The following is a 19,742-nucleotide window of genomic DNA, read 5'->3' as shown; positions in this document are numbered from 1 at the left end:
CTCTGCAGGGAATTACACTGAAACGTACAACAAGACCACATAAGAGACTCTTGCCGGATGGAGGTTTGAAGCAGATGGTGAGACTGTTGCACAACAAGAGGGGAACTTTCTAATCTGCATCAACATATTCCAGGCTGGTAGACGGGGTCTTACCGGGGTCAGAACTAACCCTTTGCTTCTGTCCCGTCCTTTACTCTCTCTGATTGTATAATTTAGACCTAACAAATCATATTCCATGCTGTGTTATCTCATGTATCCAACTGTCACACCAGTAACTTCATTCAGGTTGTTTTTCTGGAGATTAACATCTCAAACGGCCAACATGGCAGTTTTTAATGCATTAACTAAAGTACTTTGTGCATTAAATGTGCCTCGCAAGTAGTAGATCTTCACACAGAATCTCAGTGACATCTTTATACGCTGTCCCGTCACCATGACGATACAAAGTTTGGACATCTTTAGTGCATCCTCCTCCTTGTTTGAGTCCTACGTGTGGACTGTTGACATGAGAGCGGGGAGGCGGTGCCTCCATAATCTTCTCTGCAGGACTCGGCGTATATAAGAGGGGCCCCGAGCCCCCGACTGGCCCTCAGCGAACCTAGCGTAGACGTCCACACATCTGCTAGACAGACCGACACTGAGGTCATCACCCACTCGTCTGGCTGTCCTGCTGCCGAGCAGCCGGTGAGTAGAACCAAAAAACTGAGAGTCAATGTAAACGCAGTGAAAGATTCATGTTATTCTAGTGGAGGTCAGTGGATGTTTATGGGTATTACAATCCTTTTTCTTCTGCAAAAAGATTCAAGCTGGTTGATGTCTGAAATATTTGAATATTAGTTTATAAATGTCTTAATGTCAGTAACCAACTGGGGAAGTTTAATTCTTCTCTATAGTCTGAATTTTTCTATAGGAGATTGTTCATATATCATTCATAGCCTCATTTATACAACATTTTATCACTAAAAACTTGGAGAAAATAGATTTTTAAGGCTGTTGACAGAGTGATAGAAATAGATATAAACCTCCCTCAGTGAAAACCTTTGACTCAAGGAAATAAAAGAAGAATTTTGAACCTGGTTTTCACTAACATTCAGATTTTCGTTTTTTATTATTATTTTTATTTGCACATTTGTATGTTTAACCCTAAAATTTCAGAAAACTTGTAATATAAAGAATATTTGTTTTAATGTCAGAAATAAACTGGGGAAGTTGAATTTGTTGATAGTTTCATTCTTTTTTACCCTTTCCACCTGTAGAGTTTCCTCTAATAAGAACTTCATCATCATCATCCCAAACAGATTAAACTGTAAATCGTTGGACATTGAAAGGCTGAATTTTCTACCTGACTGGACAAAACAGCCATTTAAAGAAAAATATGTGATTACTTTTATTTTGATGAGAAACCACAGCTCTGTGGTTAAGTCGCCCTCAGGACGCTCGCCGTCGTCGTGGTGACCGGATTGATCACTCAGACCCTCAGAGCGAGCTCAGCAAATCTGCTCTGTTGTCCTTGTTCTAACGAGATTACATTTGGCTTGAAAAGGAGAGGGGGCGAGCTCTTATTAACTTGAGCCGGGGATTATGGGAAATTGGGTCATCCTCAACAGAACACGCTGCGAAGGTATAGTCCATCTCAGACGTTCAATCAGTGTGAAATATGAGAGTAAATCCCGCCGGGCGCTTGTCAGTTCGGTAAGAGGATTGAGGCCTGTAATGTCAGACAGAGGTGACGCCGGCTTCACGGTAACATGAAATGAACGGTTCTGATTGGTTGAAACCGTCTGACCTTTTTTTTAATATATTTCCTAATTTTCCCCAAATTAGCAGCCGTCGTCGTGACGTCAGAGAGGCGAGGGTAAAGACCAGCGACCCACACACGAGAACCAGAATCACACCAGAATGAACCTCGAGCCTCCCAAAGCCGAGATCAAGTCGGCCACCCGGGTCACCGGAGGCCCCGCCACCCCGCGCAAGGGCCCGCCCAAATTCAAGCAGAGGCAGACCCGCCAGTTCAAGAGCAAGCCTCCGAAGAAGGGCATCCAGGGGTACGTCTCCGTCCTTCTGTTCTTCAGAGGTTTCAGGAATAAAGGCGAGGCGTGACGTGTGATTGTGTTTTCTCTGCAGCTTTGGTGACGACATCCCTGGAATGGAGGGTTTAGGCACAGGTGAGTCCGCTTTGAGGTTTAAACCAGTTTGTATGATCCGCAGGCGCCTGGACATCCTCACATATGTCTCCTTTTATTGCAGACATCACCGTCATCTGCCCCTGGGAGGCCTTCAATCACCTGGAGCTGAACGAGCTGGCCAAGTACGGCATCATCTGAGGCCTCCTGCGGTCCTCCGAGGATCCCGGGGCCACGTTCCGGTCTCTTCTAAAACCATCTGCCTCAGGCTCCGTCTCCTGCAAACTGAACTATTTTCCAAACAAACCACAACAACGAACCGTAACAGAAAAAAAATGGAAAAAGAGAAAAAGAAATCTACAAAAATAAACAACCTTTCTGTCCTCTTTCACCGGATCCTTCTTCTTTGTTTCTGCAGATCAAACTCACGTCTGCTCACGTTTCGCGTCCGTAAGCTAGATCTGCTCCGCAACTCTAGACGGCCCTTTTCTCTCTTCTCTCGCTGCTCCTCTTTCTTTTCTCTCACGTTCCTTTTCTATTCTTCTCACGGAAAAAAACATGAAACGTACACAAGCAAGGCCGCCTCAAAATTGAGTTTAAGTGACAAACCCGTGGAGCGGGTGGGTTTCCCGCTTCACGCGCTTTCGGCGCCTCTTTCGCCGTCTCAGAGTCTCGTCATCAACGCCGAAGACATGCTAAATGCTAAAACCTGAATTCTGTAGAGACGGGACACCAGCTTGCCATCACTGAGCGTAACCTTTCAGTGGGATAACGTTAATAAATCATTATCCATACCTGCTGTTACTGAGTTTTCTGCCATCATAAAATGTGGAAGTCCGATGCATGTGGGGAAGTTTTCTCAGGACCCCAAAAAAAAACAACCGAAAAGAGAATAAATGTCACTGTGTTGGCTTGTGTTTCACATCCTTTCTTACTTGTAACGTCGTCGTGTTTCATGTTTTTTTCTCATACGTTCACACTTGTTATTGTTGTGTTCATATCTGTGTTTTAAAGATCAACATCTTTCATCTTTCATCCATCAGTAGGTGGTACATTGATCTGTTCACCATCATTTCATCACCACCACTTCCCTCTGTTCACGTTTAGACAGCGAACGTATCCTTGAGTTACATTTTAGCTTTAAAATTGAAATTCTGTCATCCCGAGTCTGTATTTCTAAAGACTGATGTTACAAAGCTGGTGATGGAAGAGTTTTGGTGTGTTTTTCTTTCTAAATTATGTTTACGATTATTAAGCTGTGCGTGATGTATGATGGAGCTTTGTCCTCTCTACAGGATGTGGAAAAAAATAAAGCATAAAAACAGGAAAATCAAAAAGGGAGATTTTTTTATTATCATAAAGAAATAGTTCCTCCATTATCAGTCTGTTGTTCTCAGTTTCTGTAAAAGTTAACAAGAAATTGGCATTTAGCCTTGTTCTACAGCCATTTATGAGAAAAATTAATTAAGTTAAGAATTAAGTTTGGGGCCCTCAGTGGTCTGGGGCAGTTGCCTGCTTTGCTCTTAGTAATCAAGCCTATAATATTTTACATAATTTACTGTTTGTGACAGTTTTTTTGTGCCACTACATTGCAGTTATAACGTAAAGTTAACTACAATATATAGCTGCAAGCGGGCATGTCAAAAGTACAGATATTCTATACTCAAGTAGAAGTAGCCTGCTGATACTTGTGTTCAAAAATATGCAAAGTATAAAGTAAAAAGTATCCATATGAAGGACATTTCTACTGGCTGGTTTTGTTTGCAAAGCTAACGGAATCATGCATCATATTAATAGGAAAAACAATTCCCCTCAAATGCATTTAAAAGAAAGTAACAAGCCTGTTATGAAAATGTGAGGTGTAGAAAGTACAGATATTGGTTTTAAAATGTAAGGTGGAAAAGTAAAAAGTTGTCAGAAATATAAATACTCAAGTAAAGTACAGATACCTGAAAATTCTACTTAAGTACAGTAATAAAGTATTTTAACTTCGTTACTTCCCACCTCTGGCTGAGAGAAGTGGAACTTGCCTTTGCGAGAGAAAAAACAACAGCCCTTGTTTCCGCCCGGTGTCGCTTCGGTGTCGGACCGGTGGGGAGACGGTCGGACCATAATGTCTGCAACACCCGGTGTTTGAGTTGTGGGATGGAGTTTCGTTGACAGACAGTAACGCTACGTGAAATTTGTAGTTCATTGTCACTTGACCATATTGCGCAGCGATATCTAACGGGAGCGCTGCCCCCAACGAGCAAACATGGCGGACACCATTGTGAGTATAACGGCGCGTTGAATTTAACGGCGGCGACAAGTCGACTCGGCTAACGGTAGCTAGCCCCGTTAGCCGAAGTCCGGAGTGATGAGGCAGCAGAATTAGCTTGGTTGCTAACGTTTCGCTGGCTATCATTAGCAAAAGAGTGACTGGGGCCTGTTTAGCTAACCGGCTAATGTTAGCTATTTGGCTAGCTGACGACATCCGAATAAAAAGATTACCGGCGACATCCAAGAACAGAAATGTCTAGGATATAGTTCAGTTAGCTAACATTCGCCAGAGTGTGCTCGGCGGTTGTTTAGTTAAAGCCAAGATGTTGTTGATTCATTAAAAGTGGTACTTTGTTGACTGTGAATTACCCCCCCCCCCCCCCCCCCCCCTCATACAGACAGTGACAGCGACAGCTTTAGTTAACGCTTTCTGACATCTTTATGTTACATTAGCTCTTTGTTGAAATCAAGTAGAGGCTCCAAGCCTAACGTTGACATTAGTTGTGTTTTTTTTTTGCACTGTCATCGTTGTCATAATATCCTGACAGTGACACCTCTGTGAAGAGGAGAGGGGGGAGTAGCGCCCTTGTTTTGTCTGATCAGTGATGTCAATGTCATATTTAAACTGTATCAGGTTCACGTTATTTTGTTTTGTAAGTAGCTAACAATGGAGCTAATATGTTTTGTTTTTTGTTTTTTTGTAGATTGTCCGGGTACAGTCCCCAGATGGGATGAAGAAAATTGCTTCTACCAAGAGGGAGACAGCTGCTGCTTTTATAAAGAAGGTACTGTATGTAAAACGTAATGGTTCATACTGTCAAATTCATGGAAAGTAGACACCTCAATATGCTGCAATCGCACCGTTTTTACTGAACTTTGGTTTCCACGGTGTCTCCTTTTACACAAACATCCCCGGCTTTGTGGAACCAGAGAGCGTTGCAATGGCGGTAGAGTGACATAAATAAATAAGCATCGTAAATATGATTACTCATAGCACACCAAAACAACAATGGAAGGTGAACCGAGAGTTGAATTTCTTTAGCTAGTCGTGCACATTTACACCACTCTTCAACTTCAAGTTGCCGTGTTTAATAACGCAAAACTTCTACTTCTGAGCTTTTTATATCACCCAGTGACGGGTCACGCAAATAACATCATCAAAACGCCACCTTCTGTTCCGGCTTCCTGTCTGTCCCTGTTAATGAGGTCGTTTCGCCTCTTTTATTCCTCTGAGATTCACCTTCATTGCTGCTCAGAGGTGGAACGACTCCGACAGCCTATTCCGTCTCTGTACCTTTTACACTTAAGACATTGTGGAAAAAACGACTGGTAATTCTGCACGAAAAGACAGTGTAAAAGGGCTACTGGTAATCACATTGTTAGAACACACACTGGCCTTCTCAAACACTGGATTTGTTTTGCAATTTCTGCATAAAACCGTGTTTGCAAGAGCACAACTTGTACACCAGTATCTGTGTGTCCCTGGCTTTTGTGTCTGCTTATTGTTCATTTATGTAGGAAGCCGTGCAGAAAGTACCAGAGCAGGTCGGTCCAGCACTGTTCGCGTGTGCTAGGCTGGCTTCCGCTGTTAACATGTGACTTGCCGGTGAGATTTTGCATTTGGGGAGGGAGTGTAGTGGATGAATTGGTTTGCTGTTGTCATCACAGCTGCTTGACAGGTTGTGCTTTACAACCCAGACACGACACAGAATAATAAACACAGAAGAAAGATAATTTGGTCCTGAATTTTGGAACGTTTGTAAGAACAATCCTTTCGTTTGACATCTTTTCATACATAAGCCCACAACAATAATTACAAATTGCATTTTGAATCATTGGATGTGAAAAACCTAACACACAAAAGGGTATTCCAGCAGACCAGTCGCAGTCGAGCATTGCAGCAGAACCTCATAAAAAATGTATGCATCCGTGTGCAGGCAGGATGGTGTCGCCTGCAGATCAACGTAGGGAGTCGTTTTCATTCCATGTGCAGCCGGAGATGGACGGGATGGAAAACGATAGCTGTGAGGCAGACAGTCTGAGCCCTGCAGGTTTAATTTCTGCAGCTGAGAATGAATAAAAGGAACTCGGAGAGTCTCATGGAGTCTTTACTGCAGTCAGTAATAATATCTCCCACTGTGTCCTTTTGTGTGGCTTGGGAGGAATAAGGGCTTTCAAAGATGCTTTCTCTGTGTGTTCTGCTTGTTTGGTTTTTTTAACCAACGCTGACCGTTTAAAGATAAATAAGAACCACTGGTCCACGTTCTGTAGTTGGCTGTTCATTTAGATGTCGGGCTCAACGGAGCTCCATTAAGTGTCATCGTGAGTTTGTTTTGAAAGCCAAGATAATCATGAACAGTACAAATGTTCCCTTACGAGGTCTGTCCACCAGATGAGTTCTCTCGTTTTAAGAGCCTCTTAGCTAATCTGCTCCTACAGGGTGTCATTATTTGAAGATTGAACACCCTTTTCACATGCACATTTTTCATTAGCACACGTTGGTCTGTATTTCTCCCTGGGGTGGGTTTCAAGGAAGGAGAACATTATCCTGCCAAAATAATTACAACTTACGATACTTTCCAGATTATCAACCAAATATGCTTAAAAATTGCACTAAAACATAATGAAATCACTTTAAATTTAGTTAAGGAAACAATCAAATAATAACGGATAAAGGAATCATAATCATATGATCATCAAATCATAAAGGATAATTAAAGATGTCTTTTTTTTTTTTTTTTTTTTTTTTTTTTTAAATAAAAAAATATCAGGCTCATTTTTCACTCACCATGACAGTGAGCTAGAAAGCTTTTTCCGAGTCAATCGTGACGATATTTACGATTATCCCGATAATGGAATTTTACCATGATCAACTTATTGTGATTTTTTTTATCATAATGAAAATCCTTCATCATATACCATCCTTAATCAGCTGAAACTAATTTAATATATTGTGTGTTTTGTTCCTCTCAACATTAAATGTGGTGAAAGTGAAAGTTAGTGGTCTTTAGCTTTCAGGCCACATGACAACGTTGTTTAATGTAGATTAACCACGATCATTGCGTTATTTCTCTCTCAGGTGGCCAAAGAGTTTGGGTTCAATTCCAACGGGTTTTCTATTTACCTGAACCGCAACAAGACCGGAGAGATCCTCTCCCAGAACAAAACTCTGAGCCTGCTTAAGATTAAGTAAGTGAAACTCTAGATTTTACAACTCGTTCTTTTGAGTCACTAAAAAGACACACCAGTAGTAACTTTTTCAAAATGTAATTGATGATGATGATGATGATGTGTCTGCTTCAAGGAATAAAAACCCATCTTACATTCAGACAAAAAGTAATACTGGTATAAAAACTCTGTATTATTCGTTCTGTCTTCTTTGTAGGCACGGCGACATGCTGTATCTCTTCCCTTCAGGAGCCTCTTCGTCCTCCGGGGAGGTGATGGACACCGCCACCCCGCACTCGTCTTCATCCCTGCCATCCGTCTCATCTTCCTCGTCCTCTTCTTCGTCCATCTCCATGATCCCCCGGTCCACGTCAGCACCCCAGGTCCAAGAGGACGAGATCGATCAGTATCTGACCAAGCAAGACGGCAAAATCTACCGGAACAAAGATCCACAGCTGTAAGGACGGAGACCGGCCGTAAATCATCCACATTAAACACAAATGTCAGACGGCCAACAATTCTTTTCTTGTTACAGATGTCACCACGGTTCCCTCGGAAAATGTGTGCACTGTGTACCGCTGGAGGTAAGAGAATTCATTCTTGTCTTGAGGGTCTGTAATGCTTCCACCACAACTATAAAGGCATCTTACGTTCACATAGAAGGTGAATATTACATGTCACAAAACGGTCTCTGAGCTTACACTCTGCGAATAGAGGCATCCAATCACATTGTTCATGCTAAAGTACTTTAAAACAACAACTGTGAGGTTCTGTAGTCCAAGGCAGTACAGACCAGATCCTTTCTTTTACATTTTCCTGTAGTTAATTCTCCACAACCCCCAGTGTGTAAAGGCCTTCAGTTTATTCAGATTTTACTCATTGAAACTGGCTCCCTTCTTTCTTTGCCAGCCTTTTGACGAAGACTACCTGAATCACCTCGACCCGCCAGTGAAGCACATGTCATTCCACGCGTACCTTCGGAAGCTGACCGGCGGAGCTGATAAGTGAGAAATTATGATTTCTTCAGTGGAAATACACATATATTAAATTTGTAGTCCAGTTTCAAACCCTGGTTTCCGTCTCCCGCAGGGGGAAGTTTGCAGCTTTGGAGAACATCAGCTGTAAGATCAAGTCGGGCTGCGAGGGCCACCCTCCCTGGCCGGAGGGCATCTGCACCAAGTGCCAGCCCAGCGCCCTCACACTGAACAGACAGGTATGTGACCTGTACGTCTTTGCTAATGATGCTTCCAGTGAGTCCAGCAGGTGACTGCTTCATGAATTTATCTTTCTCCGTTGGTCCTCCCAGAAATACAGACATGTGGACAACATCATGTTTGAGAACCACACCATCGCCGACCGCTTCCTGGACTTCTGGAGGAAGACGGGCAGCCAGAGGATGGGCTACTTGTACGGCAGGTTCACCGAGCACACGGACATCCCTCTGGGCATCAGAGCCGAGGTGGCCGCCATCTACGAGCCGCCACAGGTGAGAACTCAGCTCTGTGAGCGTTTCCTTGGTTCTGTTTGTTCAGCGTCCTCTAGTTTGTCCTTCCATCAGTGGGTGGAAGTCCTCATTACCCATGAGGCAACTCTTCGTGTTTGATGCTAACAGTATTCTCTGCTGTGTGTCAGAACGCCACTCAGAACAGCCTGGAGCTGGTGGACGATCCCAAAGCTGCAGCGGTGGACGAAATCGCTGCCAAACTGGGCCTGTGCAAGGTCGGTCTTCCTCTCCTGCAGCCGCTCACTTCACTTCAGACAAAGTGCTTTCTTCATCTGGGTTTCACACCAAATACTGACAGAGTGCAGTTGAAATTCAAGGCACAGGGCGGATTTATTTAGATTCTGCTACCCGTTGAATTGTTGAAGTCAAAGTCAAATCAAAGAAATTAGTCTTTATTTTACTTTCTGTTAAACATGAACATGTCTGAATGGCACTGAGCCACACTAAGGTGGTGAGCTCATCTTTTCAAAATATTTCAATGATGAAATAGTTTCTTCTCGACTTGTTGGATGCGTTCTTCTGGATGTGACGTATGAATTAAAATGTTTATTCTAAAATATACGATCAGAAAGAACTCCCAATGTCAGGATGATATTCCATTGTCTTGTTTTTTCAGACCAACAGACTTCTATGATAGCATGTTTAGTTTACTAAGAAAACCAGCAAATAATCACACATTTTGTTTTTTTTGCTTTCATTCAGAACTTAAAGGATTAACTGCCAATGAATGAATTAATGATCTTCTTTCCTCTGGTTATCAGGTGGGCTGGATCTTCACCGACCTGCTCTCTGAGGACACGAGGATAGGAACCGTCCGCTTCACGAGGAACCATGTGAGGATGACCACCTGTTTATCAGACTAACATGCTGCTTTACGACCACCTTTTAACCTGTCACGCCTTCCACTGTTAGGACACTCACTACCTGAGCGCAGAGGAGTGCATCACAGCGGGATATTTCCAGAATCTACATTCAAACCCTTGCAGACTCTCTCGAGACGGCCATTTTGGCTCCAAGTTTGTGACCGTGGTGGCAACAGGTAGGTTTTTTTGTTCACTCGAGGATCAATTATTGTTATTTGACAACGAAATGCACTTGTAGAAAAGCTACATCTAGCTTTTTATGTTTCTGCTGCTGCTATTTGCTGCCGTCTGGAGGGCAAACTGTTTTCGCCCGCTGTGAAAATGTTGTACTGAAAAGTGAAACACCAACATATATGGATGGAAGCAGAACATTATTTTAGATACAACTTGTTTTCAATGTTGTAAATGATTATAAAAATTGTGATTTTTAGACTTATTGGAAATGTTTTTGTATCAAACCAAGTGGAAACAATCATTCACAGCCACCACTGGAATCTAATTCTGCATATACAATAATAATATAATTAGTGTAGCTGATGTTTACCTGCAAAACAGCCTGCAAAACAGCCTGCAGAAACGCAGCTTTGCATGCAAGTGTTCGATTTAGAGTTTGAATGCCAACGTGGTGAATGAAGCTTCTGTACAGTTCTACTAATGAATCATTGCTGTTGTTTATCAAGTAACCATACCTTCCCATCTCCAATACTATATATAATATTAATACATTTGAAGCTCTGGTCAGCAGATATTTGACCCGGTCCCTGTTCCCTGTGTGCAGGCGGTCCAGATAACCAGGTGCACTTTGAAGGATACCAGGTGTCCAATCAGTGCATGGCGTTGGTGAGAGACGAGTGCCTACTACCCTGCAAAGACGCTCCCGAGCTGGGCTTCGCTAAAGAGTCCTGCCCTGAGCAGTACGTCCCAGACGTCTTCTACAAGGTGAGGCTCCACACGCAGCAGCAGTAACACCCACCAGAGATGTGTGCTAGAATAACCACATCCAGACACTGACTTTGCTGTTAGGAGTCAATTCATCCAGATGTTTGGTTGTTGATTTGTTTCTGATCCTTTTTAGGACAAAGACAAGTTTGGGAACGACGTCACGTTTCTAGCTCGGCCTCTTCCCGTCGAGTACCTTATAATAGATGTGAGTATGTTTCATGCAGCATCTATTCTATTAATAGACTGTAAGAGCACTACCTTTGTTAGATGGATCAATACTTCTTTTCTCTTGGACAGATAACTACCACGTTTCCAAAGGACCCCCAGTACACCTTCTGCTCCACACAACGCTTCCCCATTGAGAACCGCAGCATCCTGGGAGAAACACAAGTAAGTGTTTGAACCCGCTCGCCTCCCGATTGATCCAAATTATGACCAAATAGAGAGGTGGATACATTTTCTTGTTAAATATACATTTATTCTTAAAGTCTTACATTTGGCAAATATCACATATGTTCAGTATCTTTAATATCCCATGTTTTTGTGTCCAGCATGAATGAATGAGTGAAACCTCTATTCATTTGCTTTGCACAACGAGCATAAAAGAATAAGGCATATAGAAGTATGCTTGTATTTCAACTTGACGTGAGCGGTCCAATCTTAGAGCCTGAGAGAACCTGCAGAGGTCAGAGGAAGTTACATGTGTGGTGCTCTCTGCTCTCTGCAGGACTTCCACAGTTTAGCGACGTACCTGTCCCAGTGCACCTCCACCGCATTCCTGGACATCGTGTCAGACTTCCATCTGCTCCTCTTCCTCGTCACCAATGAAGTCATGCCTCTGAGAGTAAGTAGACACTTTCACATTCGTTTTCAGTTAGTGCTGCAGACGCCGGGTCAGAAGGCCACATTCTTTGCCAGTCTGTTAACGGTTACAGGTGTGACGATGTTTTCAGGCCGGCGCAGCACCACGATCAAAAGATGATTAAAAAAGCAATGTTTTTCTGTGTAAATCAGATTTGTATGTTTTCTATGAAAGCCAGATTTGGCTTGGTTCTTTTGTCTGTTGGTTCCCTGAATAGATCAGTGTCTGTTTGTTTCTGCAGGACAGCATCGGCTTGCTACTAGATGCAGTGAGGACCTCGAATGAAGATCTGGCTCAGACCTGGAAGAAGTCGGAGCAGTGGGCCACCATCGAGCAGCTGTGCAGTAAGTCACTTTTACTTGGCCTCAGTTCATTTTGTGCACTCGTGTTGAAATAATTAGTTGAGTAACACAAAATGTTGATGAGCTATCAATGACAAACATTCACAGGGTTGAAATCTCAAGTTTTGCTGTATTCTCCGTAAAACATCAGAAATGAATGTCTTTGTGTTTTTGAGTTTCTCGAAGATTCTGCAGGGTCATCGTTTATTTTCTTGCTTGACAGGAGAACAGAACTACAATCTCAATCTAAAGCTTAAAAAATAATAATTCTGGGGCGGTGAAGCATGTCATCATCTCCACTCTGATGGTCATGCTGCCCTACTAGCTTCTCAAGATTATGGTTTCAGATTAAGCTAGATGTAGAGTTGGGTTTAATTTAATTAACGTTTTTTAAATCGAGTCTGGTGTAGCGCTCCCGCCACATGAAAGGGGATATATTACGTAATTTCCTGCAAACTTCACAGTGAACAATGATTAGGGCTGTAGCGACACACTAATCTCACGATACGATACGATATACGATATTCAGCTCACGATACGATATAAATCACGATATTCAGTCAACGATACGATTCGATATAATTCGATACACGGCCGCTGAAGCACCGCGAACGAAGCACGCTTCCTTTCGGCGCCTTTGTTAACCGATAGTGCGCGGGCGTCTCTCGGCGCCGCGATCCTGCGCGGCCGTCTCTCGATTTGAATGGGACTTAATGTATCGATACTCGTGGCTAAAAAAATCGATACTTTCTGTGGAAACAAAATATCGATTTATATCGCAGAATCGATAAAATCACTCAGTCCTAACAATGATTGTATGAGGGCCACTGTAGAAAAAAAAAAAAAAAAAACGGAACCGAGAAAGGTGCGCAATATTCAGAGAAAAAAGTCCGGTCTGATTGACATTCGGTCACGCAGTGTGTTTACTTCCTCTATGACCGCTATAATAAAGTAGCTAACGAGGCGTTGTCACACCTCCTGATGGATTAATTAGCAATATAAACGATACATTCATGGGAAGTTAGCTGGCATAAATGTTGGTTGTTTTTTGCATTGTAATAAAGTAGCAAGTAGCTTTTTTTCTCTGAATATTTATATATATATATATATATATATTTTATATATACTTTTCTTTTTCACCCTAGGACCTGGTTTCAAAAAAGTACGTTTTCAGGCAGCAAAAACGCCGGAAACAAAACTTGCAAAACTGTTCTCTGGTTGCTCAGATAAAAACACGAATCTGTCAACACATCACAGAATCTCCACCACCATTGAAACACAAAACCGGGGGATATTAATGATCGTTTAATACCTTTTATACCAGTTAATTGAAAAATGAAGCACCAGATTGGAGATTTAGATTTGTGGGGAATCTGATTGGTTGTCATCTCTCTCCCCTCCTTCCAGGTACAGTGGGCGGGCAGCCCTCCAGCTCTCAGGGCTACGGGGCCATGGGCGGCCCCTCGGTCCCTGCCTCCTCCTCGGCCATGTGGTCCTGCCTCCACTGCACCTTCATGAACCAGCCTGGCACGGAGCACTGTGAGATGTGCAGCCTGCCACGCAGTTAAACCCCCCCTAACCCCCGCCCAGCCCCTGATCTTAACTCGCCAATGACATCGCTGCACCAGGACCAGCTGCGAGATTTGGACGCCCCTCCCCCTTTTGTTTTCTTCCCCCCTTCGAAGCCTCTGTCCTTCCCACCTCACGGGCTGCTGTTGCGTGTGAGGGATGCACTTGTTTACATCGAATCCACTGAGTAAATCAAATAAAACCAGACTGTGTTTGTTTTGTATCCCTCCACCCGTGAGCAGCTGGGTTCCTTAAGGTAAAGTACATTTGGCTGAGGAACCTCCCACCCCCACCCCCCTAAATAATCAGCCCCGTCAACTAAATCCTGCGGTGACTCAAGACAACAGCAAAGACTTGAGTGTTTGGATGTCCTCTCACATCAGTGCCCGTCTCACTCTCACAACGTCTTCTGGAGAATTCTTGCTGTGTATAAATACGTTTGAGGAATGATACTGTTATTTAATTAAGCTTCTTCTGCTTGTTTCCCCTTCCTTTTTCTTTTTTAAATCTGATTGTAGCGTACCTTTTAAATTTGGACTCTTCGGCTCCACTCATTCAGGTTTTTATAGGTCCTGGTCTCTTTGACGGCCCCCTTAAAGTACAATCATCGGTCAAAGCTCGGACCTGAAAACTCTTTTCGGAGCTGCAGACGTTAATTCCACTTAGTAGAGAGTCGTGTTTATATTTTCAGTATTAAATTACTTAAAATGGAAGTCCCAGAGATGCACAAAGCTGCCCCCCTCCACTGGTTGCAGGTTATTACCTGATTTAGATCGATGTCCCGCCAACCTTAAACTGGTTCCTGAAGATCTTTCGCTGGTTTGTTGGAATCGTAGCTTTTGGATTTGTTGGTTTGAACTCGAGCAGCACGATATGTAGCTTAAACTGCGTGTTCGGCATCGTCCTTATCGCCGACTCACGCTGCGTTCGCTGCGAGGTGCTTCTAGAAAACAGCTGGTGCTCGCCCCATCTCCTCTGCGTTGTTCCACTTCCTGTGGTTCTTCTTTTTCGTTTTCTCGCCGGCCCAAAGGAGTCGGACCGTAACCTCATTCCTCCGCTGATGGGGGCCCCTCCTCTGGGTCTGACCATCGCTCAGCCTTTAAAGACTTTGCTGCTCAGAGGTCAAGGAGGTCACCATGGGGAGAAAAAAACCTGCAAAACATTTTACTCGTCCGATGTCTGTTGTTATGACGACGTTTTACAAACTTCCCACGTGAGCATCATCGGTTTGGCACCGCAGCTGATAATAAAGCCTGAGCTTCTTCCAGCTGGAGGCCGGTTTGATGATCGCATCGCTCCGGTCGTCAGCGGTGTCGACGTCTGAAAACAATGTGAAAGCACTTAATGCTCCGACGGCACTAAAGAGGCAAACAGGCCACTGAAAGGGTCAATTCACCCCAAATTACACAGACAAAAAGCCTTTTCTCACCTGCCCCTTGTTTTATTTCTACTTCTGAATAGTTTTTCTCTGATTGATGGAGGTGAATGGAATGTGGTTTGTAAGAGGAGGCAGACATATCTGGACAAATTAAACCTCCATGTTTAAACACTAGGAGTAAGCTGGGAAATGTTTCTATTGTATATCATTTCAGTGAACATACAACAGTCAGCAGCGGGCGTATCGGGGTAGTTGGTTCTTTTTGTTATTTTATTCTTGTTCCCTTTTGGATTTTCTTTCGTGAGATGAATATTGGGACCAAAAACTCTGTGAGATCATTTTATGTCATGAAACTTCACATTACATGTTTAAACATCTGGCAACCAAATGTTGCTTTGAGCCGCTCCACCCAAAAATGCATGCAACATTTCTTAATGTGCACTCATTTAAAAAAAAAAAGTCCTGGCTCATGATGTCTTGGATCTCAGTGAGCCAGCGTGGTCCCGGATCACCTGTAGTCCACCTGTTGGTAAAACAGCTTCTCGAAGAGTTTGAAGATGACATATTTGACCTAAATTACCTCGCATGACTTCAATTGTTATGGAGATTGTAAAATAATTCATTGCACAAGCTAATAACACTGGTGCTAAATATAAAAAAAACTGCACATTTCCCATATTTACACCTTTTTGAGTAACCCTGACTCAGCAGAATCTCCTCCGATCCATATCCTCGATACGTTTTCTGCTGACTCACATGGACCGACGACATTCTCAAACCTTTCATCACCACGTTCAGGATTATTTTGAAATCCATCATAACTCTGACACTGTTACATGAAATGTTTGCTTCTTTTTTTTTTTTGCTAGGATGTTTTTCAACTGGCAGCCCAGCTAATATCTAAATACTGTTTCATCGGGGTTGTCGGGGAACGGGCCTCTTCGGTTTCGGAAGGGCGACTTGCGGCTGCAGATTTTGCTATTTATGAGACGTGTGCTTCTTTGTAAGAGCGTGACAGTAATTCCATTGATGAAGTGAGAATATATATTTTAGCTGTAGGTTAATTTGAAAATGCTTGAAAGAAGAAAAAAAAAGTTTTTTCCCCCGTGGATTTTCATTCTTGCCCCTGTGTGAGTTCTTAAGAGCGTTTTATCTGACGTCATGCTGACGGACGCCGTTGACCTTTTTCCTTTTGTATCGACCCCGGGGCCGTTTGCTGAGCGAGCATGTCTCGGAGTTACAGCCGGAGCTCACTTTCCACTGAGCTAACCGACGACCCTGAACGTTGTATGCTGTTGAACCTGGATTTGAAACAAAATAATAATAAAAAAAACAACAACAAACAATTCTATTGCGGATAATGTGTTTGCTTGAATCTAACTAGACAGCCAGTAAACCAAAGTCCAGATGGACTAGAAATGTTTTCCCTCCAGTTCTGAAAAGTGATGCAGATGCTGGAGGTCCTTGAAGCTGCATTCTGTCTGCTGGCCACCAGGGGGTGACTCCTCTCTGATTGTATAGAAGTGTATGAGGGAATGACCCTCCTCTCTTCAATCCAGCATGATGTTCATTTAGTACATTATGGTCCATTTAGAGTCCAACAGACCAGGAAGCAGGGGATGCTTTAGGGGCGGGGCTTACCTACTGATTGACAGGTCGTTACCACGCTACCAATGCAGTTAGCTACTAAGTAAAGTTGGAGTTGACCTTGAATCATGAAGCTAACTTTGTTAGCAGCTTCACACCAGAAGCCACATGGATCCAGATCCAGTAAGGTTGCTGCTCGTGGTGCCGCTCTGCTGCTCGTGTTCATCAGATCCACCCGTCGCTCCTCCACAGTCCAAATATGGTCACTTCCTTCTCTGGTTGCAAAAATACAAGATGGCGACGGCCAAAATGCTGAGCTTGGGGTGACGTCATGACTATGTTCACTTCTTACATAAAGTCTATGGTGGAGTTCAGTCACAAACACACACACACACACTGGTGGCCTCCTGGGCTGTAGATGGATAACAGATGAAGAACAAGAATGTTGGACGTGATCGTAAATCAAACGCCTCCACTGCAGCATTTTCTCTTCATATACATTTTCTTCTTCTTGTTCTGCCTCGTGAAAACGTGTCGACAGCTTTTGTGTTACTTTGTTAGTCGAGATGAACGAGTTAAAGCCTGGAAAGCAGACAGACAGCTTTGAAGTGAGGTAATATACGAGACATGAAGACCCTCCTCCTCGGATCATCTGCTGCTCAGAAACATCGTCACTGGGATTATTGGACTCAGGACCAACACTGCAGGTAACTTTTCTACTGTCGTCGCCTTTAAAAGCAGCAGTTTGTTCCCTGCAGATGTGGAGTGTAGTTCAGACGTGTGTGTGTGTGTTTTAGGATGAAGACTGCTGGACTTGTTTTCTTCTTGTCGGTGACTCTGAGTTCTGCTCAGAAACGGAGACTGGAGGGCGACAACAGGAACGAAGGTAAAATCACTTTCTCTATTTCATCTCAATGGGAAATCTTTCATGTGTCAGTAAGTATTTATGGTAATTTACAGTGAAAGTCTACATCTTAATATCTTTATCTTAATGTTTTATTTTACTACTGTTTTTTAATTTGAGTCCTGATTCGACTTTCAGATACATAGTCGATGAAATTCTGTAAATCTGTTTAGTTTTAAGGACTCTAACTTTGTAAATACCTTTAAAGGAAACCTGAAGACACATTTATAACATTAATCTTGGATATTTCATTTTCAATTGATTTTTATGTAATGGTATTCATTTTTATTATTGGCTTTTATTTTAAGCATTTTATTGTATTTTATGCAGGAATTACAGTGTATACAATAATAATAACAGCAACAATAATAATGAAAATAAAGTAATTAAAAAAAATTACTAAAACCAACTATAATAGTTTGAACCCGGATGTATTTTCACTAGCAAATCACCAAATCTGAAGACTCCTCTTACAGATACAGATTTAGATTTTGCATTCATTCCCTTTTTCCCCATTTCTCATATATTTGTTCTTTATCTATTTATTTTCTCGGTCTTTTCCTCTTTACTGATTTCTGACTTTCTTTTTGGCAAAAGTTACCTTTCGTCTTTGAATATTTTAAATACTTGAAGTTATTTCACTGTCAGTATTTTACCTTGAATTGAAAATGTCCCCGTTGTGCGCCTAATAAAGGTTATTATCTTATCTTACATCAACTGAATGCAGCTGCAGTCACTTTCCATGTGCTGTTGCTGATTTGATGTAATTCTTCCACCACAGAAGATCACCAAGTACCCATTTGAACACTGCCTTTGTTATAATAAACTTACCAAACCCATTAGTAGCTTTTCTTTTGACGATGTGGTTCAGACTAATTCCTGGTTCTCCACCTGCAGCAGAGAAACTGAACACCAGAGGATGTTCCAACCTCACGCTGGTTTTAGACAACTGGAAATACGCCATCATGACGCAGGTCAAAGACCTGCTCCTCCATGACCACAGCACCGTGCTGCCGGACTACGGGAGGTGAGGCCCCCAACCTGATGGACTGTGAGACGACGGGCCCCTCAATCCTTGAATTCTTTGTCTTAATTGAGACTCTTTCTTGTGTCGTGTTTTGCTGTCACATCGTCATGTTGTGAGTAAAGAGAGGTGGTTTTCCGTCCCTCAGGATCCAGCCGCTGTCAGATGCCCTGCGAGACCTCTACAAGGAGTTCAACACCCTGAAGGAGCGTCTCTCCGACCTCACGGCCAAGTTCGACGGGGTGGAGGGCTTCGTGGACAACGTGCGATCAGGAAGGAAACCTGCACTGCGTCGAGGAGAAGCTCGAGCCCCGGGATCGCTGCCTGGGGAGCCGGAGGCTGCAGGAAGCCGACCCCCAGGGAGGAGAACCAGGGTGGTGGTCCGGAGGATCAAAAAACCTGCAGGTCCACAGGACTGAAGCTTTGAGACGCAGCAGCATCATCCTGTTTGGTGAGGAGTAAAACGTATTATAGTCTACAGACAAGACTTTGTCCATCACAACCTGATTATTTGACCACATTATCATGAAAAACAAAGACGACATCGGCCTCTTGTTCTGTAATGATGCTTTCATGTAACTTGATTAAACTGAGACTGTTTCATTACCAGTTAAAAGTTCCTCACAGTACTTTAAGTCCAATGAAGTGCTCGGTGACATAAAAACTACATCTTTTAAAAACAGCCAGGCTGTTTGCTCCATTTCATCTCAGACGATCCACTCACCTGACACACAAAAGTAAAATCCCACCATTTTGACACACCTGCTACTTCCCCATAGGTGTTGGAAGAGAAGAGTTGAAAAACAGGCAAGCATTAACACCCTTTATGTTGGACACAAAAGCACTCAGTGAAACTAATACATCATTTAAATACTCTGGATGGTCTGTGATTAATAACAGAAATATAAGAATAATGGTGGTCCAACTTGTGTTTGTGGTGCTTAATGTCCTCTGTGACAACTCAGTGGAGACGGCACCTCCCTATGATAACAGGTTCAGGGACCAAACCATGAAGAATGAAGCACTGCATCTCCAAACCCAACACTATTGAGCAGAGGTCTTCAACGTTTCCAGGCCAAGGACCCCCAAGGCTGATAGTGACATGGAGGAGGAACCCCTATTACATATATCATAGTCAATAGGAAAAGACGGCCACCGCACACTGATAAGACTCTGCTGATGTACTTTTATTATGAACAACGCGTTTCGCTTTCAGCG

General features: G+C 43.0%; 3 protein-coding genes across 5 annotated transcripts; all 3 read left to right on the top strand.

Annotated features, from left to right (window-relative positions):
- Positions 1-527: 527 nt before the first annotated feature.
- pde6gb (phosphodiesterase 6G, cGMP-specific, rod, gamma, paralog b) lies at positions 528-3,460 on the top strand. Of its 2 annotated transcripts, none has more exons than XM_084040114.1 (4): positions 528-684; positions 1,825-2,045; positions 2,125-2,165; positions 2,248-3,460. In XM_084040114.1, exons 2-4 carry the CDS (start codon positions 1,900-1,902, stop codon positions 2,322-2,324), a joined length of 264 nt encoding a protein of 87 aa, XP_083896240.1. In that variant the 5' UTR covers positions 528-684; positions 1,825-1,899; the 3' UTR covers positions 2,325-3,460. The 2 variants fall into 2 exon arrangements, with proteins under 2 accessions (XP_083896240.1, XP_083896241.1); XM_084040115.1 differs by having other exon boundaries at positions 537-684; positions 1,828-2,045.
- A 772-nt stretch (positions 3,461-4,232) lies between these two features.
- Positions 4,233-13,637, top strand: nploc4 (NPL4 homolog, ubiquitin recognition factor). Its single transcript, XM_084039897.1, has 17 exons — positions 4,233-4,392; positions 5,087-5,167; positions 7,462-7,571; positions 7,768-8,007; positions 8,086-8,134; positions 8,460-8,554; positions 8,640-8,763; positions 8,857-9,036; positions 9,183-9,269; positions 9,816-9,887; positions 9,967-10,093; positions 10,696-10,856; positions 10,993-11,064; positions 11,157-11,249; positions 11,587-11,703; positions 11,963-12,065; positions 13,470-13,637. The coding sequence occupies exons 1-17, from the start codon at positions 4,378-4,380 to the stop codon at positions 13,628-13,630; spliced, it is 1,887 nt and encodes a 628-aa protein (XP_083896023.1). The 5' UTR covers positions 4,233-4,377; the 3' UTR covers positions 13,631-13,637.
- Positions 13,638-16,659: 3,022 nt separating this feature from the next.
- On the top strand, positions 16,660-19,381 carry LOC311033032 (uncharacterized protein). 2 transcript variants are annotated; one of them, XM_084040190.1, is made up of 5 exons: positions 16,660-17,303; positions 17,394-17,482; positions 18,398-18,527; positions 18,673-18,982; positions 19,314-19,381. In XM_084040190.1, the coding sequence occupies exons 1-4, from the start codon at positions 17,224-17,226 to the stop codon at positions 18,941-18,943; spliced, it is 570 nt and encodes a 189-aa protein (XP_083896316.1). In that variant the 5' UTR covers positions 16,660-17,223; the 3' UTR covers positions 18,944-18,982; positions 19,314-19,381. The 2 variants fall into 2 exon arrangements, with proteins under 2 accessions (XP_083896316.1, XP_083896315.1); XM_084040189.1 differs by lacking the exon at positions 19,314-19,381 and having other exon boundaries at positions 18,673-19,058.
- Positions 19,382-19,742: the final 361 nt, after the last annotated feature.

This window comes from Eutrigla gurnardus, assembly GCF_963514095.1.
Source record: "Eutrigla gurnardus genome assembly, chromosome: 22".
Classification (NCBI taxonomy): domain Eukaryota; kingdom Metazoa; phylum Chordata; class Actinopteri; order Perciformes; family Triglidae; genus Eutrigla; species Eutrigla gurnardus.
This window is presented reverse-complemented; position numbering and strand designations above follow the sequence as displayed.

What these genes read in the sequence shown, in the direction of transcription:
- nploc4 (XM_084039897.1), top strand. An exon ending in CCCTCACACTGAACAGACAG is followed by an intron (nt 8,764 to 8,856) that starts GTATGTGACCTG and finishes TGGTCCTCCCAG; the next exon opens with AAATACAGACATGTGGACAA. An exon ending in CCAAACTGGGCCTGTGCAAG is followed by an intron (nt 9,270 to 9,815) that starts GTCGGTCTTCCT and finishes TCTGGTTATCAG; the next exon opens with GTGGGCTGGATCTTCACCGA.
- pde6gb (XM_084040114.1), top strand. Translation starts at nt 1,900, where the DNA reads ATGAACCTCGAGCCTCCCAAAGCCGAGATCAAGTCGGCCACCCGGGTC. An exon ending in CCGAAGAAGGGCATCCAGGG is followed by an intron (nt 2,046 to 2,124) that starts GTACGTCTCCGT and finishes TTTTCTCTGCAG; the next exon opens with CTTTGGTGACGACATCCCTG. An exon ending in AATGGAGGGTTTAGGCACAG is followed by an intron (nt 2,166 to 2,247) that starts GTGAGTCCGCTT and finishes CTTTTATTGCAG; the next exon opens with ACATCACCGTCATCTGCCCC.
- LOC311033032 (XM_084040190.1), top strand. Translation starts at nt 17,224, where the DNA reads ATGAAGACCCTCCTCCTCGGATCATCTGCTGCTCAGAAACATCGTCAC. An exon ending in ACTCAGGACCAACACTGCAG is followed by an intron (nt 17,304 to 17,393) that starts GTAACTTTTCTA and finishes TGTGTGTTTTAG; the next exon opens with GATGAAGACTGCTGGACTTG. An exon ending in GGGCGACAACAGGAACGAAG is followed by an intron (nt 17,483 to 18,397) that starts GTAAAATCACTT and finishes CTCCACCTGCAG; the next exon opens with CAGAGAAACTGAACACCAGA.